The sequence below is a fragment of the Lagopus muta genome, chromosome 1 (assembly GCF_023343835.1).
Source record: "Lagopus muta isolate bLagMut1 chromosome 1, bLagMut1 primary, whole genome shotgun sequence".
NCBI classification, from domain to species: Eukaryota; Metazoa; Chordata; class Aves; order Galliformes; family Phasianidae; genus Lagopus; species Lagopus muta.
This window is the reverse complement of record NC_064433.1, coordinates 63,192,299-63,219,854: the sequence shown is the minus strand read 5'-3', so window position 1 is coordinate 63,219,854 and position 27,556 is coordinate 63,192,299. Positions and strand designations below refer to the sequence as shown.

At 36.2% G+C, this 27,556-nt stretch overlaps 1 protein-coding gene across 4 annotated transcripts in view; it reads right to left on the bottom strand.

The window, feature by feature from the left end:
* Nucleotides 1–27,556, bottom strand: part of PIK3C2G (phosphatidylinositol-4-phosphate 3-kinase catalytic subunit type 2 gamma) — a 287,641-nt gene that overhangs the window by 165,023 nt on the left and 95,062 nt on the right. For all 4 annotated transcript variants that reach the window (XM_048955085.1, XM_048955110.1, XM_048955102.1 and 1 more), the window contains 6 exons: nucleotides 26,968–27,125; nucleotides 24,166–24,277; nucleotides 16,344–16,446; nucleotides 10,836–10,906; nucleotides 5,545–5,608; nucleotides 3,731–3,856 (listed from right to left, as the gene is read on the bottom strand). In XM_048955085.1, coding sequence (XP_048811042.1) covers nucleotides 3,731–3,856; nucleotides 5,545–5,608; nucleotides 10,836–10,906; nucleotides 16,344–16,446; nucleotides 24,166–24,277; nucleotides 26,968–27,125 — 634 coding nt within the window. The remainder of the gene's footprint in view (nucleotides 1–3,730; nucleotides 3,857–5,544; nucleotides 5,609–10,835; nucleotides 10,907–16,343; nucleotides 16,447–24,165; nucleotides 24,278–26,967; nucleotides 27,126–27,556) is intronic.

Below are 27,556 nucleotides of genomic sequence, written 5' to 3'. Positions count from 1 at the left end.
TGTATACACAAATGTGTACTGCATCCTATGTAATCTACATTGGAAGGAGTGAGCAGTAGCTTCCCTGAGGCCATATGTGTACATGGAGCTTGCCAAGTGGAAATGTAAAAAGGTGTTCCACACAAATCCACATCATACATTACACTAAATTCTCAAGACACCATGGTGAAAAAGCAATTTGAATTTCTTTATTGGCATTTCACTCTTACCCAGTATGTAACAACGTATCATTGACATGTGATAGGGAGCCTGAAAAATTTCACTGTGGTTGCTGTACAAGTTAATTGCTTGCCTGGATAAAAGGGAGATCTTTGTAATAGTTAGGAACCTTTCCACTCTTCTAACCTAACAAAAAGTCTTGGGGATACTGTGGTGATGAGCATAATGGAAACACAAAGCAGACTGACAGGATAGGCAAATACTGCACAATTGAATCATTTCACCAGTACTCAGAATTCACTTAAAATGTCCCTATACTTCAGTTTGAGGTTGACTTGAACAGCAACTGTGGGAGCTGGTACTCCATCAAGTATCCAATCTCTGACTGCTAATTCTGGCTACATATGTTGATACAGGAAAGAGAGCTTGTATATTATCTTTGTATAAGTATTGATAAACATAAATAAAATCTGATTAGTTATATTTAAATATCACCCTATATGTAACATAGTTATATATTCATAGTCATATGTATATAAAGTAGTTTCATATAAAGTGTAATCTGTATTTTATAAATTGATGTTTGAGCTATAGAACATGCAGAAATATATTTTACTGCTTTTTATGACATTTATAGTTCAGTGGCTGCTGAGTGAGATGAAGATTTTCATAAAATCAAACCTAAACTTTTCCACAGATTGTCAAAGTCTAATAGACTGCCCTAGCACTTATTTCTCAAAGGAATAAGAAGCTTATAGCAGCAAGTGTTTGCTGGTTCAGGAACAGTCTGACTCTCCCTCCCTCAATTTATTTGAAGTCAGCTGTTAGTCAAGTCTGCTTCACCAGGTAAGGGACTAGCGAGAGAGGGGTGTCAGAAAAGGTCATAGGCAGCCTTTACACAAAGGTTTCAAGGGACAGACAAAAAGTTGAGCTAGCTAAGGCTGAAAGGAAATGTTAAAAGAACAAAAAACTCAACAATTTAAAACTATATTTCTCTTATTTAAAAAAAAAAAAAAAAGTAACCATTTAGTCTATTCTCCACTTGAAATGTGAAGATAAGCAGCCCCTCATAGGGCTATTAGGATAGAAAAATATTTTAAGACTGGTAATAAAATATTCAACCAGTACAGCGTTTTTAACATTCAAAATATGGTATTCAGGAGCAGTATCATTTCTCTCATTACAGATGAGAAAACACAACCATTATCATAATCACCACTGCTTATCAGTATCATCCTCTGGAGATTTCAGACAGGACTTGCACTGTACTATGCTGGAGACTGTACATATAGATAAGGAAAAGCATTCCTTGCTCTGAAAAGCTCATAATTTAAGTAGATAAGACAGAAAAAGAAAATAATATTAATCCCTATGTGACAGGAAGTATATGGAAGTTGGTTCAGAAGAACCTGGATTACTGCTGGACAGACTGTCCATGCAGCAGAGAAGGAAATTCCCCAGATTAGATACATGCTGGGAACCATGCTTTTAAAATTATTTTATTTATTTATTTGTTTATTTATGTTTGGAACTCAGAGAGGATGGGATTGAAAGCAGACTCAAGGATACTCAATAAATGTAAACCAACCATATCAGGCAGTTTACATGTTGGGTTCATAGAGCTGATCTGAATAAACAAAGAGAAAATACACAAACAGAAAACACCCTAAAAACAATTTCCATTCATTCCAAAACAAGGCTTTTAACAAATTAGTGCCAGTACTTCCAGTATTTTATTTCTGCTCTGATTCCTTCCTGAAAGAGACCGTCGTCGTCTGTTACTTTCACTGTTTACAGAACTAAGCTCTTTATCCATCTTTTAAGGAAGATTCTGGTTTACAAAATACTTTTCTCAAGGGGTAGATGCTGATCTTCTTGATGTCTTGCAGGATAGCCTGAGGTCTAACTGAAAAGCAGACCATGTGAAGCCCCTGTTATTTTTTATCTATTTTTCTAATTTGATCACAAAAAGAACTCTTCTTTAATTTCCATTTAAATCATACCAGATAAAATGTGCATTCTAATAAACCTGTTTATGTTGGCAATTACTTGAGAATAGAGATTTCTAATAACTGATGCTGAAGTAGGCATAAAAAGATTTAGGATACTATGCAAACAAGATTTACAGTGAAACATAACCTTGAAAGAAAAGCAAGAAAAGACACTTAATCAACAGATTATTTCCTTGGGCCGAAACTGAAGTCATTGCCTCCCTCTACCTCCACTGCAACATATAAGAGGAATAAACAGACTAAAAATACAGAGATTTAAGAGATTTTATAAGCAATACGCAAGTCACTTAAAATGGCAGTCTTCTTACCTCTCAGTAAGTGTTTTGCCCTGTAAAGTGATGAGCATTATAAGGATTTGAACCTGTTGAGTGTAAGTATATACAGATGACAAAATATAATTAATTTGCTGTATGTTCACTGTGATGACATGAGAAATTTTAGAAAAATAATTGTTAGCTTTCCCCAGACTTAGGTTTGAGACCTCAAACTGCCTATCAGACATAATTAAATACTTTGTTTTATGCAGCTAAGCATCTTTAATTAACATTCACTAGTTAACCCAGCTAACACTAGTTAGCCTGTCGTTTACTTTTCCAGGTATTTTTACACATAGCCATAGGATAAAAATCTATAAAGAAAAAGAACAGCTTTGTAAGAAGGCAGTGGCCTGAGAAAGCAAGCATCTTGCTCAACAGAGCATATATTTCTTAATGATATTTGCTGTAAGAAAGAATGATAAGAAATAGACCAGAGTAGGAAAGAAAAAAATACCCTTTACTTCTTATTAAAATTGTTAGAAAAATGTTTGAAGAGGAATGTCATTAGGGTGGAAAAGAATTAACATGACTTAAGGTTACACCAGACTAAATTCAGGTGATTAATGGCTTGATTTTCAAATTTGCTGAGCATTGTATTTCCAAGTTGCTGACTTCAAATGAATTTTGGGTACTCAGACTTTCTGTAAATCAGGTCCTCAGTGACTTTTCCGGGTCACCCTAAAGAAGCTGATGACAAAGCTGAGAACAGATACTACTCTCCAAAGCCCCAGTTTATAATTCTACAATAACCCCAGGAGACAAAACTTCAGTGTTTTAAGAAAGAAGATTACAGCTAGAATCAGGACTATGTTATGTTAGTCCTTCTCTGTATAAATAGTACAGACATTTCCACCTAGAGAAGTCACAATTTAAAGACATTTTACAGAAGGAATGCTAACTACGTGAAACTGGAGTTTCACTAAACTATGACCATGATTTGGTACAGATTATGCAGCAAAGCAAATATCTATATGTTTGTTGGGAATAAGAAAGAACAACCACAGAAACATCTCAGTTACAGTTGAGCACAGGACACATCCTCTGTTGCTCCTCTGTTATACAAAGTTAAATCTTCTCTGTTTATAATGCCTCTTCCTAATATTTGTCAGATTGAAGCAAGACAGTAGAACAGACTTGGTCAATCAGAAAATTCATTACACCTATTCAAGCTCCACTTTTATAGAAAAAAATTGGACAAATGCTTATCAAGGCAGCCTTAAAAAGTCTTCAGTTCATTTTTACCTGTGGTTTCACCAACGCCGCTGCATGGAGTTTCTTGACTGCATTGGTAATTTCTCTGGTTTCCACGAAGCAGAGGACACTGCAGATTGCTTTAGCTACTTCAATCACATAATCAACTTTATGTGGCTGATAGCAGAAAAAAAAAAGAAAGAAAAAAAAAAAACCAGCATTAATCTGTAGCTATCTACAGCTACGTTTAAATTGTCAGTGATCAGTGGCTCCCTAAGAAGTCCAGTTATCTTCCATAAAACGTATCTTGTTGAAAACTGAGAAATTTGGTATCTAAGACTGATCTTGAGGCAAAATGACTGTTTGTCTGAACTTCATGATTGCAGAGGCATTCCAAAAAAACCTCTAAGAAAACTTGAACCCAAATGATTTACAAACTTCCAGATATTTTTATGATATTGTGATTTTATTCCCATTATCGTCTCTGTGAGAGACAGCAGTATTCCTCTTAAAAATAGTGGCTGAGTGGGAAGCTGAACAGTTTGACACCTGTGGACTGAGCAGTTCTGCAACTGGCTTTTCTGTGAAACATATGGAGATCAAACTATTAAATATTATTGATAAATACAGATATTTACATATTATTACATTAAAAAAATTCCTAGAGGAATAATATCAGATGTACACTGGGGAATTTTTTAAACAAATCTGAGTCATAAAAAAAAAGAAAATGCCATCTTAATAAGTATCAAGTACCCTATGTTCAGGAAAATAAACAAAAAAATAATGTGTTTATTGAACAGTTAGTTATATGACTTTCTTAAATTTTGGAATACATTCTCCAAACAAGCAGAAGCTCTTCTATAAAATATTCTCCATGTTTCCATGCTGATAAACATTCTTTTCAGTTAGCTACAGCATGTCAGTGTCCTGATAAAGCCATTTCTCTAACTCAGCCATTTCATGCTTGAAAAGGGGAAGCTGTACCAATATAAATTTGGTTTTCGAGCTTAAGTTCTATATCCAGACTGTAATGAGAAGGTTAGAACCTGTCATTAATACAAATATAAAAAAATATTGAGGTTATTAACCCCATATTTAACTGCCTTGAGCAGAACTAAAGTATGAATGAATTACATAAATTACCCTGCAATATTTAGTGGTCAGAATTCTTTTAAATATAAGGTTGGTGTGTTGGCTGAGTATAGGTGACATTTCTGAAACAAAACATTATTTTTTACCATACTTTTCAAAAATATCCATAATGAGTTAAAACTGATTTCTTTTCAGTCTAAACTCTCAAAATCCAGTTGGCACGACCATCTGAAACTCAGATCAAGGAAGTATTTGGTTTCCTCTGAGGTTTAAATTTTGCGTGAAATATTATAGCTAAGATTTTCTTCAAGGACATAACATTCAATTGGCAGCCCACAATACTCTTAAAAAAGCTCTTATGAGTTTTTCTGCCTAAACCTAACTTTGCAAACAATCTCAAGCAATATATACATATACATCTCTCAAGGATGCAGACAGTTGCCTGGGAGTTTGCAAAATCAAGGACAAATATTGCAGATACGCAGTGTATTATATCTGTACTAATTTCAAATATTATACTTTTAACCCAAATGATACTGATTTCATTTACAGATTCCTTAGAAACAGTCACCTGTGCTATTTTAAATTTGTAACATTTTCTTCTTAATCTCAAATCAAGTTTTCTTAAAAGAATTTATACTCTTCTGAAGTCAGGTTGAATAGCCTTAATTAAAAGTCCTCTTTAATCACATTTGAAGCAGATTAATAATTAGATACCTTTCACAAAGAATGGTAATGCTTTTTTGGTATAACAGATTGAGAACAAATACCTCATTTTGCAAAACATGCTCCACTTGACCTCTATATTTCCTAAGAGCTGCGACAAGGTTCTGTCTGGAAATTAGAGAAAAGAAAACAACACAAAATTAATAGCAATTGGATAAAAAAATATTTTTTCCACGCTCTCCATTTTGAAAGTCAAGAATAGCTTAACTGACAGTGATTTCCTGTTGATACAGAATAAGGACAAGTATTTAAGTAAATGTCAAGTAGTCTTGAGCCTGGTTCTCTGTGGTTCTGGTGGACATTGGCCAGGGTATAGATGTACAAGTTCTCCATTATGAAGAGGGTATATGTTTCATAGTGAAAGAACTCTCAGAGTGATTTGCTATTTAAGTGTCTACCTAACTCTAAATTCCATTTATTTCTACAAGGTTAAGCATGTGCTTAAATGTTACTTTGAAAGACAAACTTAATTATATGCTGTTATGCCTCGTCTCTCAATCACTTCAGTCTGTAAAGCTGCAGAGTATTAGGACAAAACATCTGCAAAACACCTGGAGAAACACTACATTTCAAAAGGCTATACTGAGTAAGAAGCATAAAAATGTGTACGATAAAAAGGGCATGATAGTTACAGTATTCGTTAAACTTTATTTGCTTACAGTTCTAAAGTTTACATGCTCAAAATGTTTCACCAGCTGTATTTTCCATCCTATTACCACAGCCATGAATTTATTTTACACTCTCATTCAATCCAGTCCTGAAAACTGCTTTAACTCATATCAGTTCTGTAGGGTGACATCTGCAGCACAGTAGCCCCATGCCTCTGTCAAGCTGCAGAAGTTACTACCACGTCTGCATGAGCAGACTGCTGGGCCTCAAGCAAAGCTTCAGTAAAATCTTTTGGGGTATGAATAAGAATGCAGATCTTTCTGCAGGACTGATGTGTTAGCTGTAAATCTTGCCATTTTAGAACCACCGGTTCTAACTGCTGTCTACAAAAACACAATAAACAGAATTTTTCTTTCTAAGGAGCACTTGCGTCATTTTCCGTTTCTAATCACACCGTGTTTTAAAAAATGCAGTTGTAGTAGCTGTTTAAAATGATGTCCATGGGATCATCGTGGCCAAAGTTACTACAATGAGGAATGCACCTTCCTTTTTCCTTGACAGCTACCTCCAGCTCTTCCTCTGTAGGGTGAGGTCTTCAGAAAATAGTAGGGAAACCTTAATTCAAACTTCCACGCCCTGCCTCACCTACTCATTGGAAATAGACTCCTTACTGCCTCAATGGTACGTGTGTAGTAGTTCAAGCACATGCATGTATTCACAGAAATGTAGAAACTTTGGTTTATTTTCTTTCTTTATCATTTATTTATATTGAGGTGCCACTCTCTCCCTGTCATTTTCCCTCCCCTTTTACTTCCAACTGTTTTTATGTATGACGATTCTCTCTCATCAAAACACTTTGAGGGAATTTCCCACCCTTTGCAGACTGGTGTCTGAAAGTCATGAAAATATTTGATTACTTCAGAGCAAACAGATTATAGTTTGTAGAAGAATTGTGTATGCCCTTATGCATCTACGTTGGCCGAACTGAGCTATGAGAGATTAGAATTGCAAGTATGCCTTAAAGTGTAGGTAGCACGGTATGTTGTTTGAGTTTCATCATATAGTGTATTGCAAGAGGAGGAAAGATGAGGAAATTCTACTGAAATCATCACACAGAGTACAAAAAGAGGTAGGGCTCCTCTGCACTAATACCAGAGTGCACTTCTCTGTAGATACCTACTGTTTACATCCTCCTACAGATGGTTTGCCCTTGCAGCTTTTTATTTGCAATCTGCAGTAGTCTTATCTAGCCAGGCAGTTACTGCATTGAGAAGCTGCCTGGCAATTCCTTCTGTAATCCTGTTAAATCATATCTAATACAAGTTGTTGCTTTGCTTTGACCAAGTCTCCAGGCATAATATCATTTTTATAGCAATATCCAGCTTGGAATAAGTTCTGGACATATAAACTTGCCCTATAGTCTTGATGCACACATTTAAGCATGTTTATTAGTGTGCTTGTTCTAATATATATATATATATGTATATTTTTTTTTAAAGCATATTTTCCATTACTCTATTCTACTCAAGAGAATTTTCTACATGAAGCAGCCATAATTTTACACAATAATTAAAAAAAAACAAACATGCAAGAGTGATCAAAACACTTCTACTGATACTATCTTGAACCTACTAGATGAGTAATCATATTCATATTTTTATAAGTAATACCACATACTTAAACATCTTTGATAGCTGTGCATTAATGTGGCAATGTTAACCAATCAATAAACACTTGCAGTTTCTTTGACACTAAAAAAATTTTGAATCTTTTAGCAAGATAATATACTACAATAGTTTTGAAAAGAAAAGGCAAAAAAAAAAAAAGTAGAATAGCATCGGAGAGACAGTCTTAGTCTCTGGCTGGTCTATATGGTGAGGCATAAGACAGTTGTATATAGCATACACTTACAGAATTCATATTTCAATTTCTTGGCACCTGGATTCCCATCTAAAAGTCAATTTTAACCATTCTAGCTAACTGAGCTCTGCCTAAATGCATGCATCAGACTAACCATCATGTTATAGTTACTGGAACCTGAATTTCTGTGTTTATGGAACAAATTCAGCTTCAGTGGGTTGCAGTTTGGTTAACGCACTCACAATTTACATTGTGTTAGATTTTAAAGCTATGAAAATCAGTGAGTTAAGACATATAGGCACTGCTGGTTTTATATGTTCATATTTACCTGTGAGAGCAAATATGGTAATTTAAAAAGTAAGGTTTCTGTTTGTTCTTTTTACATTGCCTCAAAGCAGTTCAAACAGTTTTTCTTCTCTGCCAAGCCCTGAACATGGGGAGGAACAGATCCATGCACCAATATATACTGGAAGCTGACTGATCACAAAGCAGCTTTGCAGAAAAAGACCTAGAGGGTCCTCATGGACAGCATGCTGAACGTGAGCCAACTATGTACCCTTGTGGCAAAAAGAGGCTAAATGTGTCTTGGGCTGTATCAGGAAAAACATTGTCAGTGTCTTGTAGAAGGTGGTCCTTCCCCTCTGGTCAGCACTGACAAGTTGTGTGTCCAGTTCTGCACACTCCAGTAAGAGAGAGGTGGACATACTGGACAGATAGAGGACCTCAAAGATGTTCAAGAGACTGGAACATCTCTTATGAAGAAAGGCTGAGAGAGCTGTGACTGTTTAACTTGGAGCACAGAACAATGAGAGAACATTTAATCAATGAATTTAAACACATTGGGAAGGTGCAAAGAAGACAGAGGTAGGCTCTTTCCAGCAGTGTCTTGTGAGAGGACAAAACCAAAGGGCACAAACTACAACAGAAGGTGTACCATCTAAACACAGAGAAACTCTTTTTCACTGTGAGGGTGAAGGAGCACTGACACAGATCATCTGGGAAGGCTGTGAAGTCTCCATCCTTGAAGATATGCCTGAACTGTGTCCAGACAACACTTAATTAGAATCAATACAAAGAAGTGCCTACTCTTGCCTGTACTTTAACTTCCTGTTCCCTAATTCTTATATTGGAAGGTACAGTAAATGAGCCTTTCCTATGCATATTCTCAATTCTCAATATTCAATTTTATTTATTTCACATCTATAAAATACCCTTCTTTTTTATCTTTATCAGGGTGAAGAACATTGTATCTTATTTTTTCTTTAAATTAAAGGCATTTCATATCTTTGTGTATCCTTGCTGCCCTTTTCTCCACTTCTTCAAGTTCTATTACAACACATTTAAAATGAAAGAATCAGAACTGCCAACGGTATTCTAGATAAATCAATACTGTGCCATGATACTGTTCTCTTTTTTTGTTTGTTTGCTTTAATTCTTTTAATAATAATTCCCATCATTTGCTTTATTTTATTTACAACCGCTGTGCACCAAGCTGACATTCAGAACTATTAATTTTAACCCCAATAACTCATTCCTGGTGGTAAAATTCATCTAAAAGCCTATGACTTCTTATGAGAATTTAACATTGTTTTCTTCCTATCTACATTTATCATTTCAAAATTTCATCTGCCATTTTATCACACACAGAACTCAGTATTGTAAAATCCTTCTACAAATCACCACAGGCAACTTCTGTGCACATTATGGTCAGCAAACTTTTGTCAGTTAGCTACTAACTCTTTTTCTCATATAAATTAGAAATGCAGTCAACAGTATTCGGTCTGACTGCAGATCTTTCTAGATCATCACTGTTGGAAAATATTTTCTCTCAACTATCAACAATCTATGGGACAAGCAGAAAAGAAATCTAACACAGTTCATGTTTCTACTTTTTCAGTATTTAATGAACTCGTGATTGAAGAGAGTATTTACTGCCCACGCTTTCAGTTATTCATTACTCTACTGTATCAGAGGAAATCTTGTGAAACATAGTTGTTTTGCCGCTCAACATCTTTTATTACACATCCTCTCTGAAGACCTTCTTCGCAATAAAAAAGCTCACATAATTTACATGACAAGAAATAAAACAGTGAATAAGCAGTGCATATATAGACTGTATAATTAGTTTGATCTCCATATAGCAACAGACCATAATGGAAATTTGAGCCATGCTCCTAGGAAACCAGATGGGTATTCAATAAGTACCAAACACTTGTCTTGGACAGCCCACAGCTGGGTTTCTCCTTCATCTGTTAAATGACAGTTGTGGCACCTAACTTCCTTGGTGAAGTACTTTATGACATATTGATGAAAAACATTACAAAAAGCATTAAACAGCACTTCTTTCTAAGTTTTTGAAGCAGATTATAATGAAAGCTGAATGAGGAATCTATCTCACTTACTGCTTATCCGTGACAGGTTAGATTTAGAGTCAGATGCACTTGAGTACAAAGTTTAAAATTTGTTATAGCTAGCATGAACAAAAGAAATACAATAAAATATCACTGAACAGTGAAACCACAAGGATAATGAAAATAAATCTATTATTTTCACAGTATTTACTCTTAAAATCCTCTCTGTCAATTCCATGAAAGTTTGAGAAATATGAAAACTCCATTGAAACTCTCAACAATATGAAAGGGGGAGAATGGGGAAAAAATTTGTAGATCTATATACAATTGTTGACTTTTCTTCCACAATCAGTAATGTCTGAAAAGAAAATTCTAAAAACAGAGTATCAGCTTGCTTTCTCTTTAGTATCATTCCTATGCTCATCAGGGCTTGGAATTGCCCTCTGGGGTCAGAATGCTCACTACCAATACAAATAACTATAAACCGAAATAATACTAAATGGCAATGTTCTTACCGAGTCAGTCTCCACGCACAAGTATATTCTAACAGCTCATTCACACTGAACTGTCCTTGGTCATCCTCGTGCTGTGGCAGAGAAGCATATAATGAGATACGGAATTACAATAGGATGAATATACATTAGACAGATTTTCTTAGTATTTTCCAAACTGAACAAACTCTTTTAGGAATCCTTTCCTTTCAAGATGTATTGGTCTTTCAAGAAATTTAATGTGGTAGCTCTGTCACATTACACTGGCTAATTCTATATAGCAGAACAAGCCATATTGTCAAACTAGTTCCTTCTATCTACATATAAGTTGAGACTGCAGTCAGGCCTCAATAAACCCTACTCTGCACTCCTCTTACAGATAGCAGAAAGCATTATTTTGCAACCAAGTTATATACAAGTAATGAAGCAGAAATTAGTTTATATCAACTACCTCTCTGCTGCTCATTTTTTTCAGAGAGAACAGAATGGAGAACATCTGTTCCATCCTTTGCAACTTCTCTAAAGAGACTTCTCTTACTGAAGGGTTACAGAGATGATTACTGGACTAAAGCATCTTGAGAGAAGAGAGGCTGAGCTGGGACTCTGTTCAGTCTGGAGAACAGAAAGCTCAGGAAGGACCTTATCAATGTGTACAAATATCTGATGGGAGGAAATAAAGTCAAGGGAGCTAGACTTTTCTCAGTAGCACTTGCTAGCAGAAGAAGAAAAACAGGACACAAATTAAAACACATGAAATGCTATCTTAACACAGGTAAAAGAATATTGCAAGAGTGGCCAGGGTCTGGAAGATGTTGCCCTGACAGGTTGTAGAGTAGGTCGGAATGTCTGCTGAGATATTCAGAACCTGACTAGGTACAGGTGCTAGATGGGGATTCTGCTTGATCAAGGGGACTGGACTATATCATCCCAAGAGACCCTTTTCCAGCCTAAACAATTCTCTGAATTTGCATTAACGCATTCTGCTTAACAAATCTGTTTCTCTTCAGATATAGTCTCTTCTCCAGCCCCACACATTTGCTTCCTTTAATGCCTATGGATGGAGATGAGCCTATGCCAGGCATATACTACCAGTTTATTAGGTCACCACCACATCCTGAAAAATCTGCCCTTCTTCTGACTCATGATTGAATCCAGATCTTTAAAATCCACAAGAGAAGGTTACTGAGAAGCAGGAGAGTAGAACAGCCCATAGGCACTTATTGGTGAAGAGCTTAATGTGAATTAATTCACACTAATTCTGCTTTTAGCTAGATTAGCTAATTATTAGCTAGATGTTTAGTAAAAGTACCAAGGCTAGAGATACAGATCAAGCCTGAGAAACACCAAATTTCCTCCTTGCTCTCATACAGTAGGAAGGCTAAAGGACGGGGAGGGTTGAACTTGGAAACATGACATACAATGAAGAAGTGAGCCCTGGTGCTTAGAGAGAAATTAGATATATGACTGAGATGAACCCAGAAGCTTTAGGGGATCTGATAGTCTACCATAAAAGGTGAGTAATGTGAATTATTTAGTACCTAAGTACCTAATACATGGAAGGGCTGTCAAAATATGAATATGCTTTTGTGACATTAAACTACAACATTACTACAGATTTCTATGAAGTAACATATTCCAAAGAAGAAAATTCTGACGGATTCTACAGATCACAGGTCAAATTCTCTCTAAGAGTAAACACAGTTTAAAACTGTAGCTGTATATACACATAACAATCTGAGATGGAACAAAAAAAACTCTATTGCATCTAAAAATTCCCGAAGTGTTCCTGAAGAACTCTTTAAAAAGGTCCATATTATTTCCCCATATTTTTGTATCTGAATGAGAAAAAAATATTTTTCATAGACAGCCTCTAATGCAGTGACTTTCAAATACATTTTACAACCACTGAAGATGCAAGTTCCAGAGAACAGCAGCAACAAAATTGAATTTGTGAGCTCAGTGTAGACTAACTCAGGTCCTTCAGTATGCTGTGGCTAGAGTGGATTTCAGTACATCCAGAAATTCAGAGGCTGGGTCCAGAGCAAAAATAAATACTGTGGCTTTTGTCTGGACCAGACAGACCTGCTGGTGTCCCTGCCTGCAAGCAGAATCTCTTCCTTCTATTACAAGTGCTCTCTCACAGGCCCTGAAGCCAGAGGAAAAATTTGGGTCTATTACTTATGCCAGCTCAAGAGCTGGTCATGCTCTTCGCTATTATTAGTAACCTGAAGTATCTGTATGGCCTGAAGCTTTCACAGCCATGTCAGATATCATAAAGGAGTGATCAATAATTCACTTGAACATATCTTAAAATGTCACCCTTCCTGGTTAAACCCTATTGTACGTTAATAATTACAGTTCCACAAATCCTTTGTGACAGTACATTTTTTCTAATGGCCAGAACACTGCTAATTTGTCTTCCTAGTTTGTTATTTGTCTGAAATAATTCTTGACAGACTATTTTTGTTTGTTTGTTCATAATCATTCCATGTGGTAATTGTAAGTCTTTGTGAAACGTGAAATGTCAGGAGCTGCTCTGTCTCTGCTCCTGGCCTCCACAATGCATTGCTGTATATTAAACCTCATTTTTAGACCTGTCAAACTGCAACAGAGATGAAGGAGGCTTTGAGCTTGCTAATAGGACATAGAGATTTTTGCAGTTGCACAATATCAGTGGATACTTAAACACAAGAAAATTGTTCCATTCTAATTAAGGTACTACACTGTCCCTCTAAAATGACATAAATATGTAAATGAAGGGGAAAAAAAAACGATGGACCACTGACATCACTTTCCTCAGAGTGTTCACACAACTCATTACTCTTGGTAAAACATTAGCACCAGTAAATGTAACATTAGCTGATAAATGTACACTAAAAAATGTGGGGAAAAAAATCTAAAAGGCGCAGAATTTCCCACTCCTGGCAAGAGACACTCTTTGTCTCTCTGCATGGAATGAAACTGAGCTTCAATATATTTATATAATACAAAGATAACCTTATGCTTTCTGCATAAGTTCTGTTTGGAATTGTATAGGAATCTGGCATTTTGGTGTCTTAAATGAGTTTTGTTTAAGAGCATTAAGGCTGTAAATCTTATGACTGAAAAGCAAACAAACAAATTCAAATTAAAGGTCATGCACTAGCTCAAAAGTCTGTGATTCCAAGTAAAGCTTCAGGCCAAATTTCTTGCTTGCAACTGCTCAGTTCAAAACAATTTCCTCTTTATGAATATATCATAACACAGAAAGTTAGCTTCCCACAGAACGAAAGAAAGCAAATATTCACCTTAACAAGTATATTTTTTTCAGATGAATTCACAAAAGAATTGCAAACAGTTACTGGCCAAAGACTGCAAACACTCAATTTTTAAAAAAAATTAATTGCACATTACTTGCAGGCAGCTGATTATATCATCTTTAAGTATAATAGTGAAATATTTATTTGCGTACACAGATAGAAATTTTAAACTCTGCATCCAGATTTTCACAATGTAAAGTATGCCTTAATAAGTATTGCACTGTTGGTGTAGAGTTCTGATTTCCTTGCACACAAGTTAAGATTTTAATTCTCAGAAGAGAATGCTGTACATATATATCATCAGGTTCCAGAGCAAATAATTCTGAGAATCTATTCTAACAGCAGATCCATATGCAGCAAACAAGAGTTTTGTTGCATTTTTATTTTTTTCATTTGAATACAGAGCATCTTATAGAGAATCAATCATTGGTTTGTTAGTCTGAAAAAGAGTATGCTGACAAGTTGTTTGCAGCCTCCACTTTTCAGTGCATTTATGTTCAAAATGCCTTCAGTACATCCTGTATGCATGTAAGTAGCAAAATGTCTTTCTATCAAACTTCTAATTCATATCACTTTTATTCTCACACAGGAAATATTGGAGACAAGCAGCTACCCAGCAGAAGGGTCCATAATGCCTTATTCCGTTTCACAGAGATGCTGACTTAAAAGAGGATCTTTCTACCTCTGCATAGACTTAGATGTGTCTGTAATTATACTTAATCAGATTTGTTCAGCAGCATGATATGGAAAAAAGAATTAAAGATTTTTTCGCACCTCTTAATACAGGATGTACTGTCACAAACCTAACACCAAGAAAAGACTTTTTACACTGTTTAAGTTTACTATTTGGTTAACACAGACAATAGAAATTATAGTGATTCCTGCCTCGATTTCAACAACAGTTAAATGACAATAAGGTATTACTTCTCAAGAAAAAAACTCATTCCAAGGGTCACCAGATGTGTTATTTTTACTGCTGTAACATGAGGGTAGGCTGAAAAAGGACACATAAGGTGGGCACCACCTCACTCCCTTCCAAAGGCACATGTAAACATCAACTAATTTACTCTAGTCTGAGAACAAGAAGTTGACAATCCATTGATCTGAATCATTTTTGAAGAAGTGACCTGGTGATGAAAACTCCTGTGTTTCCTAATATTAGTTTCTTCTTGGGCAATGCTCTACCAAGAAGAATCAATGGTCTTTCCAAATAAATAATTAAATAAATAATGTTTACAGTGAATAGTGCCAATAATTTAAGCCATAGCTTTACAAATTAGCACTAGATTATTCTGTGATTATTTATTGAATAGTAGAAGTGTTAACTAGAAGAAGAAAAAATATATATATTTGGCCTCACAATACTCCTTTCTTAATGATTTTGAACTTGAAGTTTATCTAGGTGACATTTACAAGTTAAAAGGATGTCCCTTTTATTTTTGGTCAGGTATGTATCACCCAACTCATATTTTGACAGACCAGAGTGATAGCACACCTATTCAAAGCAGGTAATTGGAACCATCTGTGAACAGAATCAGTGCTGTCAGTGAAAACTGTCCAGAACATCAAAGTTTCTGCTGTACTGCAAACTTTGCGTTAGAGGTAATTCAAGGCAGTCCACTGGGAATAAAATTCACATTTATTAGCATAAATCAGTGTCATTAAAGTTCAGCAATCTGTTTCAAAGGCTACTTAATCTCAAATAACCTGAATACAAATATCTCTGAACTTAAACTGATAAAATGATGTTTTCTCTAAGAGCATATGCACATGTACAAACACACAGAGACATTCTAAGGCACCTCACACACGCACAAACACATATTGTAATTCATCAGGCTTTGGCTTTCAGTGATAGTGACCAGAATCCATATCTTTTTTTTCCCTTGTTATATTTCAAAACATAGAAAGACCAATATAAAATAATGTGTCCTTAACAAACTGAAATCATTAGCATCATTAAAGTCTAATAAAAATGATTTTTTTCTAAAAAGATTGCCTCTAATCTTTTTCAGCTGTGCGTTCTCTACAGTGACACATTAGATGTAAACACAAGAGCAAAGCAGAGAGATTTCCCTGTATGTTTCAACAAGAGTTTGGCAATAAAATATGTATAAACAGAAAAGCAAATAATCTCTTTAATTATTACTGCAGGTTGCTACATAAAAGGATTGGTGGGACTTTATTGCTTCAGGCATGCTGAAAGAAAGAGGATGAAAAAAAGCAGACTTACCATTCGAGCCAAACTTTGCTTCAAATTTGTAGTGGTGTGTAGATGAAGATGAATGTCAGTGGTTGCCTTGCGAAGACTCTCGTGGCTGCCCAAACTATGATTACTACAGTTTGGGGAGGAAAACAAATGGTTATCTCTGCTTAACATTTCTATTATTTTCCTTATCTGTCATTCTCCTAAAAGAACAGGTGGAATACATTCTCAGTGCAAAGCAAATTGAATGACATAAAATCAGAGCCTGGCGTCTACATCTGTGCAGACTGATGGAGTTTGGTTCTGGCTTATTCTCTTGTGAAACACTTTGTGAATAATTGCTTGGTTATAACTTCAACCATTGATTTCTATAAAAGAACAACAATGAAACAGAAAGAATATTCTAAACAAACTGCATTGTGCTCTCAAACTTTAAGACTATTAATATATTCTTCAATCCCAAATTAGGGCAACTGTACAAAGTACCTTGGTTATACATGCACCACTGTAGGATGACTTGCAGTGTTTTAATCTCAAGCTGACAATCAAATATTAACTATAGGCTTAGAAATCACATACGTTAAGACAGGTGGCCCCTGATTCTCAAAGAAATCTAAGTTCTAGCACTTTGCAGCTCACGTAAAGACAGTAAAAGAAGCTACAAGTCAATTTTCTGTCTCATCAAATCATTTGCCAGCTAAAGTCAGACACAGACATCTACTCATTAAGATGGAGTGGTTATGGAGTGGTTCCTACAGTGTACTCTGCCAGTCAGGTACACTTTAATTGGCAGGTAAGTTCTTTTTTTCTTATTTGCCTCATCAGAGCAGCTTTTAGTCCACTTGTAACTTAGAAGAAGTTGCCAAGATAATACAACTTTAGTTTATTACTATCAAAATTACTTGGAACAAAAGTATTTCTAGAATCTCCCTTCCTTTTCTTGTTTTAATCAGATGGAGTTATGCAAAAATTAATTGCAGAGTTAAGGGAACAATATTTTTACATTAAAAAAAATCCTTTAGGATTAGTAGCTGGGAAAAGTGACATTGATTTTTGCAAAGGCAAATTCATCACCAAAACAAGCTAGTATGCATCATCAGTTACAACTCGAGTGTGTGTTCAATTAGTTTCATGCTGCTTCTTTTAAGGCTCCAGACACAAGAATGTCAAAAGGAATATTCTGTATTTATTCAGATTCAGAAAACCAAGTTGTTTCAGAACTCCCTGGGCTATGAAGGAAAAAAAAGCTGATTCCTTTCTCTTCTTTTTAAGTATCATAGAGTACTCAGAATTCAGATGTAGAAGGTTTCTTTCTACCTATGAAGGACTTCTGATAGAATGTCTAAATAAAAACAGCTTAATTTACTTCCAAAAAACCATCCCTGGCTCTATGAATAGATCACAGAAGGAATGAAGAGAATGAAGTAGGGAAGAGACAACAGCAGAAGACTTCAGCACAAATGAATGGTTAAACATAAATAAATGTGCTGCACATAATTGCCATCTGTACAATTACAAGAAATTCATGTATCTTGTAAATGTTGGCTCATGGCCAACCTGTCGTCCGCGAGGACATCCATGTGCTTCTCTGCAGAGCTCCTTTCCAGCAGCTCAGCCCTTAACCTGTACTGATGCATGAGTTTATTCCTCCCCAGGTGCAAGATTCTACATTTCCTTGTATAAAACCTCATAAGGTTCCTCCACCCCCAACACTCTAGACTTGCTGAATGGCAGTACAGCCTTCTGGTGCGTCAGCCGCTCCTCCCAGCTTTATGTCATCAGCAAACCTGCTAAGGGTGCATTCTATTTCTTTTTTCAGGTAATTGATGAAGATGTTAAACAAGACTGGATCCAGTATCAACCCCTGCAGAACACTATCAATTACAGGCCTCCAACCTAGACTCTGTACCATTGATTACAATTCCCTGAGCTCTGCCAGTCAGACAGTTCTCAATCCACTCCCTGTCCACTCATCTATCTCACACTTCCAAAGATTACCTATGAGAATGATATGGGGAACAGAGTCAAATGCCTTGCTGAAGTCAAGGTACACAACATCCACAACATCCTTGCATCTACCCAGTCAGAGATGACATCAAAGAAGGCCACTAGACCTGCCAAGTGTAATTTCCCTTTTGTGAACCCATGTTGATGACTACCGATAACCTTGTTCTCTTACATTTGTTTGGAGACAACATGCAGAATAAGTTGTTCCACCACCTTCCCAGAGATGGAGGTGAGGCCGACTGACCTGTAGTTTCCTCCTTTTTGACATTGTTGAAGACTGGAGAGAAACTGGCCTTCCTTCAATCTTTATGCACCTCTTCCATTCTCCAACACCCTTCAAAGACAATAGAGTGCAGTTTGGCGATCACTTCTGCCAGCTCCCTCAGTACTTGTGGGTGTATAACACTGGGGCTCATAGATTTGTATGCATTGTTTGCCTAGACAATCTCTAATCAGATCCTCCTCCAACAAGGAGGACTCTTTCCCCAGACTTTCTCTCTTACCTCCAGACTCTGGAATTCCCAAGGGGCAGTCTTAGCAGTGAAGACTGAAGCAGAGTACTCAGTAACTTCTTAGTTACCTTCTAGTTCTTTCATCAGCAGGCCCACATTTTCCCTAGTATTCCCTTGGCTGTTGACATACTTAAAGATTTCTTGATGTTCTTTACCTCCCTCACCAGATTTAATTCCAAGTGGGCCTCAGTCCTTCTTGTCACATCCCTGCAGACCCTGACAACATTCCCACCTCATCCATGTGAATCTCCTGCCATCTCTGCCTGATTTCTTACTCTTACGGATACACCAATCTTGAGCTTGGAGGAAGTGGTGCTTGAATGACAGCCAATTATCTTGGGTTCCCTTAGCTTCCAATGCTCTAACTCATGGAATACATTCAAGTAAGTCCTTGAAGAGGTCAAAGCTAGCTCTCCTGAAATCCAGGGTTTAAATCATCTACTTTTCACCTTGTTTCTTCCATGTAAGATCCTGAACTCCACTATCTCATGGCTGCGGCATCCAAGGCTGCCCCCAGACTTCACAGTCCCAATCATTCCTTTATTTTACCCCAACATTATTTCTGCTCTTTCCATTCTGCCCTGCCTTCTGTCTCAGAACAACTATAGCAACAAGAAGGTTATAAACAAGCATGCTTTTGTGTCCTCACTCTCTTTTTCCCTGATTCCTCCAGCATGTTGATTCCCCTTATAATCCCAACTTTAAGCCAAGCCAATGCTAAAAGTCAGAATAGCTTTACAAATTTAAACTAACAGAACATTCCTCTTTGATTATAATTTTGTACCACAGACATACAAAAACTTTGATCAGCATTGTTATTCCACTTCATCATGCTTGCAGGCAAAATAACTGCACCAAAGTTTAATTTTGCGGTTATAACTACACTTCACAGTGGTTTGTGTTAGCTCTGCTGTGTCAGGCAGATACTGTACATCAACAAATCCTTTATTGACACAGCAATGCTGACTGAAATGCTGTAGGCAGATGTACTGGCCTTACAGTTGATTTTATGACTGGATTTTATTTGCACAAATGCAAAAATAAATTTTTATAGATATTGTGACACAGCAGACTAGACAAAATGAATTTATCTCTGTAAAATAAAATGGAAAGTTGTCCTACATAAATAGTGAGCTACCAAAAACAGTGGTGAAGTTTTGCCATGGATTGACAGACTATCTTCTAGCTATACCCCAGGCCTGGACTCTTGCAGATCTATTACTCTGTACTAAAAAGAAAAGCAATATAGCCATTTTTCGAGGATACTATCATTGTAAGAGCTCTGAGCTCTGTAAAGAAAATACAAAACAATGCCATATTATTACCAGTTTTCCCCCTATTTTTGCTGAAATATTTTCTGGGGAATACAGCTTTGATGAAAACTCCATGACAAAAAACAAAGTGAAAGACAGTCTTTCTCTTAAAGAGACAAGGAAATGAAGAAATCAAAGTGACTTGCTTATGGTCCCACAATATTTCTGAAGCAGAAAAAGGGAAAATCCCTCACCCTTTTAATTCTCTCATCACTAGATGATCTTGACTCTCCTCATCAATGTTCTCTCACGTGCTACAAGCTCCTAATCCAAATGCAGTTTCACCAGCATCAGATGACTGCTTTTTTTAAATACTTAGCTGAGTAGCAAGCAGCTCTGAATAAGACACAATCCACAGTAACAAGAGAAAATGATTTTTTTTTTTTTTATTAAGAATATATTCATCCAAAAGGTGCTTGCTTGTAATGATCCCAATCTGCCTGATTATAACTACGGCCAGCCTGTAATCAATAGCTTAAACTTAACTTTGACTGGAAACCAATTCTTATTTAGGTCTCAGTTCTCAGAGAATATAATTAGCAAGGCAAAAGGCAAAAAAAAAAAAAAAAAAAAAAAAGCATTAGAGTATAAATGATAAGCATTAGTTGTTTCTGTTCCAAACTCCTGCTCACTGTGTTGACTGAACTGCAAAGCAATAAGGTAATGTGAATGTTACACCATGGTAGAATGTAGATGGCATTAAACATACATAGGAAAAAAGGTATATTAAAAAATCTGATACCTTCAAAAATAAAGTAAAAAGATATATGTTTAGAAATAAAGCTTATAACTATTCCTGGATGACAGCCATTGCTGGGTCTGCATTGCAGCTTCTCTTTATTAACAACAGACAGATCAATAAACAAGAGTCCAAAATTCTTACATACAGGCACATACATTGTTCTATTAGGCACCTCAGGATGCCCTGAGCTTCTGGTCTGCAGCTCCAAAGGCAAAAAATAGTCTAAATGGAAGATTGATTCATTGCTTTCAGATGGCAAGGGATTTTTTTTGACTTGCTGCTGTCATCGAGTTATTTGATACTAGCTGCTTAATCACAGTATAATTTACTTTTATTTAACATCTTTCATAAAGGGCATAGCAAAATCATTTCTCGGGGCATACATTCTAAAATTAAAGAGATATGGGAAACCAAAAGCAAAATTTAAAAGTAGATGTATAAGACTTGGGACAAGGAATGACAAAGAGAAGATTTTCAGAAATATTAAATGGCCCTCCAAGAAATGAAGATCAAGAACAGGACAAGTGTAAAGGAGTGGAGACAACAGCCTCAGTTAGGAAACACAGAGACAGAAGGCAGAACTAAGCTATGGATGCAAACAGTGGTAAAAGTTGATGAGAAAGATTTTTACTCCTCTTTTCTTTCAAGGGCAGTGCTCTGCATCCAGATGCATTTACAGTGAACATGTGAAAAAAATAAGTGTGTGAAATGAGCTGGGGAAGCTATTAACATTCACCTTATGGTGACAAAAGGTGCAGGGAGAAGGTGGCGATGGTTCCTGATAGCACTCTACAGATCCTGCAAGAAAACCTTGCAGGAAAGAGAAGTGTAGGAAGAGAAAGAAAGCCTGTGGTTTGAGGCAAGGCTATTATATATGGAAATCATTAGGGATGAGATAGATAGATAGATAGATAAATAAATAAATAAACAAACAAATAAATAAATAAATCAGAAACCAATGAGATTCCAAATCAGAGTTTCGCATACTGCTCTATCAGTTATGGTCTTAACTGCAATCTATATACAAGTTTCTGACTTTTTAAATATTTGAGTATTTGAAATCCCTTGTGAATCAGACTGGATGTGCACTCAAGGCTGTCTCCATAGTAAAGGAATAATGAATCATAACATTTTGCAGTGTAAAGTGTAACTGTCACCACTTCATGAGTATTTGTTCCCCATCCTACTGAAAGCTAAATGGATTCTGGAAGTAATTAAGTCTTTCAGGTGCTTCTGCAGGAGGCACGATGGGATGCTCATTAATACAGTCCAGTGTAACAGCAGATAAAAGCTTCTGACAGATTACACAGTGTCATCTGGCTCCCTAAACCACTCTGGTCTAAGAACAATTCATCATGTCACCATTTTGGCTTCACTTTTTTTTTTTCAAGATTACAATAAAGCAGGAGCAGCAAAGTATTAATTCTCTATGCTATCTCATAATTTTGGGAATTTCTATTGGAATTCATCCCTAATGATTTCCATGTACTCTGCTATGGAAGAACTCTGCTCAAATTGCTCTGTTAGCAACATAGTATGGAAAGCAATTTGCTTTAACAGATAGCCGAGGCATAGGAAAAAAATTAACCCTGAGGCAACTCCACAGGCTGTTAAGCTACCCGTGGGATGATTTAATTTAGGGTTTCAAATTTCAGATTCGGGACTCTCATGGGGAGGCAGAAGAAAGGAAGCTGAATATACAGTGCAGAGTAAAATTACAAGCTGCTGAAGCCAGAAGTGCAGCCCTGTCCTGCCTGCAAGACAGTGAAGGAGCAAAGGAAAAAAAGATGAGAACATTATTGACCTTGTGTCACTGCTAATGAGACATGCATAGATTCTGCAAGTGCAGGAATTTAAACAGTCCACTATTGATGAGTTGTGCTCAACAGTGAAAATAAAACTATTTAGAACATGCTGTACACTACACTGAAATGCTGAGCTCACTCTCAACACAAAGGCTCATTATTTCCCTTTTCTTTGGAAATGAATATGAAATGAGAAGAGACATGGAAAAAAAACCCCACAATCTAAAACAAAACAAAAAAAACCAACAATCTAAAACACACCAAAACCCCAGCAGCCCAGGCCATCTCATGTAATGAGATCTACGTATGGTCCGATTCCCTGCTCAGCGGTTATAGTATTGCAGCTTTTCAGGAGGTGCTCTGTTATTCCAGCTCCTGCTTTGCAGAGATTTGAGCAAGTAAAGAGAGGGATTGGGAATGTTAATGTCTCCATCTTCAGTAGCAAACTATAACTGAATGGAAACATCTGAACACTTGACTTGCTTACCTGTGTAACAAAGAAGTGCAGAAGTGTACAAACTGGCTATGTTGCGCTGTGTGTCATTTAATTCCTCTGAAGACTACATTACTTTTATTACTCAAGCTGTCTTGCTCTCGGCTAGTTCAAGTAATCTTTATACTGAGAACAAGATAGCTTCTAAAATATTCCCTTTATATTACAAAAATATGTTATTTTGTCTAGCACTTGATCTATCCAGCAGATGAGCTGTGATTCGTGCAGTACCAGCTTAACATGTTACCACACAGAATTGCCAGTTTCTCCCCTTCTGCTAGAAGTCACTATCCCTGTAACACAGCTGGCAACAAAAGACTGCACTTTAGTTAATTAAAACACAAAATACTTTTGTATTTTGTATTTAAGCTGTCAGAGAGCAAGAAACAACTAGCTGAGTCCGGTAGTGTTTCTAGACACAACAGAAGTTTACTTGAATAATTATGAATCAAAGCACTTACTTCGTAACTTGTAGTCCACAAATAGAAACATCTGTTTGTACGTATTTTGTTCATCACTTTGCATTAATGCTGTCTTCGCTTGCCCCACTGGTTATATAGAGAGAAATGTCCTGCTAAGCAGATGTGCTTAATACTTTTGTCACCTTTTTGGTGATTTTCCCCCTTGAAGATGTGCGTGCCTCCTCATGTGTCTCTGAGACATTAGAAATAAGAAGCACCCTTGTATAAGAGATGAGAAAAACCAAAAGGACAAAGGAGTGATACAAAACATTCAAGCCTTGACAAAGCTTCTGTAAAGAAGCCAGGATTTAAATCCTTGCACTGAACCACACAATCATCTCTGTAGAACATAAGTACAATGTGATCCAGGTGTTTAAGCAACTACACATGTTCAGAACATAATACTCTTAACTTTCTCTATGCCTGTGTTTACAAAGCACATAAGCAGAGTGTATTCCATGCATAGTTTATATTATGCAATACATAATCAATAGAACCTCTTAATTAAATACTTACTTTTGTAAGAATTCATCAGAGCCACAAACACTTAGAAGACATTCATCATGGACTGGGTATTGATTTGTGCAACGGAGGATCTCCGCAATTAAGTCATGAGTGATACATCCAGCTTTAAATAAAGATAGCAAGAAAAATTTATAGTAGCTTGCTTGAGAATTTCAGGCTGCATTCTTAACTAAATGAGAATTTATTTCTAATTGGTTACTATTGCTGGAGACTAGTTTCAAGAGGAATTAGAACAAGCCACATCTGATTTTATTTATTTTGCTTTAAATACTCCACATCTAACAGAATCGATGTCCATTTATAGGAAACTAACTGATTAGTAGGTAGCTGGAATGAAGTGCTGAGTGACTCCCCTTCCCACCGCCTCCCCCCCCCCCCCCCCCAAAAAAAAAAAAAGGAAGTGGTGAATAGTTGATCTTTTAAATCTGTAAATACTGAGCCATTTTCCTAATGAGTATCTCAGTACATTTCCTGTGTATGAACATGGCCTAATGCAAAAGTTGAGATTTTGTTGCAGGGAGGCTCCAGAATTTTCTCGTAATTGTATCTAAGTTTAATTAGTCATAATCAAGAAGCAAACTAATGTAAAAGCTACAAGAAGAACTGATCAAAAACTGCAAACAATAATGTGGTCGTCCAATTTCAAGTATGCCTCATAGGTTTGCTCTTTATAGGCATACAGTGCGTACTCCACCAGCACTGATGCTTCAAACTGGAGATACCTCTCTTTAGCAGAAACCACTTCTGACTTTTCAGTCAAAAGTTTTTGTATCGAGGTGGTTTTGCAATGGAAGATAAAGTCTGAACTTGTTCCACAGTTCCAAGGCTGCAACAGAAACTTAGAAAAGCCAAAGCAGATTTTCCTTTCTTTTTCATTCTTGGTATTTCCTTATCTCTTCAAAATAAGTGGCTCCAGGAGCTTTCAATATAAGCTTCAAGTGAACTCTTCCATGTAAGAAATGGAAAGTAGTCACAGTTAAATAAATTCCACAAAAATTGAATGTGGAATTCACATTTCTGTGTTGACTTTTTTACACTGCTCCAGATTCAGTCATCAGTTGCAAACTGTCTAATCAATCACTTTCCATTGAGTTTAATGGTTTTCTGAATCAACAAAGCCACACTGGCAAACCTGGCCAAGAATTTCGACAGGATTATTTTAAAACAAACCAAGAAATGCAGAATTGTTTCTGCAGGGAAGTTTAAGGGAAAGCAATACTGAAAAATAATCAGAGAATTGCAAACATTTTTAGAGAAGATAGTTGCAATTTAAAAAGTTAAGAAAAAAAAAGAAAAAAAAAGAAAAAAAAACTGAAAAAAAAGAGTTAATTACCATAGGTAATTTTTAAAGAAAAGTGTCCCAGATTCAGAAGTTCCCTTTTGGAAGTTTTCATTTTATCTACAGGGACAGTTTTCTTCCCTAGATTACACAATTTCTATCAGGTTTACTGGTATTAAGTAACCAGCTCTTTGAAAACTTGCTGTCTTCATCAAGTCCTCATAGGTACTTTGATATGTGAACTGCAAAGCTTTTTTGTTAAATTCACCCACAACCAGAGAAAGGAGAAAGGTACAGAATCTCGAATTAAGATCAGAAGATGCATATTGCTCAAATCACTCTGGAAAAAAGAACTGAAACTTGCAACCATCATTTATTTGTACTCTGAGATCTATTTTTTTTTTTTTCTTTCTTTGCCAGTTCTTCTAGAACAATTCTTTCCATTCTTTATGTTAGATGGGAGAAAACACTGTACTTCAACCATTCTGTTCCAAATGGCCCAAGACCTTTAGCCTTAAATACCATGGTATTCACAAGATTTTGATCGAAGATGATTCAAAATTTTGCCAGGCTTTCCATTAACTGTGGAGATGCTCCAAATACAAGTACAAATACAAATACAAGTAACCAAGCTTGTATAAATAAATGTGGAATCCTTTGCTAAATTATTAATTAATATTTTGACCATTAATATGGTCAAAAAATCTTTGCATACACAAAACATTATCACATAATGAGCAGCATGGAGGGGATTTATTCTTTATTTCTTTCTTTTATCCATATGTGGATAAAGATGTAAAAATTACTAGAGATGGAATCAAATCTTCTCCCATTCACTATGGGTACAGAATGCACTGTGGCAGTGGCAGCTTCCTGTAAACAGTAGTAATCATGTTGAGAGGAACCTCAGGAAGTCCATCTAATTTAGTCTCCTGCCTGAAGGAGGGTGAATACTGAATTCAGACCATCTTGCCCTGTGTTTTCTCCTGCCAGATCTTAAAAAACTCCAAGGACGCAAACTCCATGACCTCTATGGGCATACTGTTCCAATTTGCAATTACGGTCCTTTTTCTTACATCCAGCTGGGATTTCTCCAGTGTCATTTTATGAACATGGGTGCAGAGGTGTCTTAACAATCAAAGACTCTTAAGTCTTCAGTTTAGCAGTAGAGTTAATGATGTGGAAAGTTCCATGACTGAATGGGGACTACCTTTACATTTTAAATTAGCTTAACTTTCTTATGAACCAAAGCTTGAATGTTGGCCGCATTTTATACCACCAGAATTGGTCCTGATTATGATTAAAGAAAGTAGGAATCTACATATTAGCAAAGCTGAGATTTTACTTACTATGAGATTTTACTTACTATGAGATTTTACTTTTATGGCAAATTCATTGAATGAATGTGCTCAGAACTCACGTAAGGCTTACTCTCTAAATATCTTTCCAGTTAACAAATTTATTTTGTTATCATCTCAATGGAACAGAAACATATGGATACTTCAATCATTTACCATGTTGTGTAAGAAGCAGAGGAGATGGTGAAGAATCTGTCCAGATACTGATTCTGAATCTTATTTTATCAAGAACGTGGTCTGGGAACTTTGTTGCAACACTCCAGATCTTTCCAGTGTTTGTCTTCAAATCACAAGCAGGATAGGTGTTTCTTATTCTGAAAAGGACATGATGAAATTGTGCTTTAAAAGGAATAAAAACAAAAAAAGAAAAACAAAAATTCTACAAGATTCCAACAGTAACAGTATTTAGAAAAGTGACAGGAATTAAATTTTGTGCAGAGAGGAAAATGTTTTTGTACATTAGTGAAATAACTGTATATCCCTTTACTTAATATGAAAACCTTCCGTACAAATCTTCACAGAACTTCACAAGACCACTGCTGAGCCTAACCTCAGTGAATCCATAAGGAGTTTAAGCACAAACTTCAGTGTATGGTGATGCGAATTTTAGAACAGTAGAAATGAGGGTACTCAAATATGTGCTTTAATATCAGAGTTTTAATATAAAGCTAACCAAGAACACGTGCACAGACAGCTGTGAATAGGACAGCTGGTCAAAATGAATACAGGAACATGCTTTCTATGC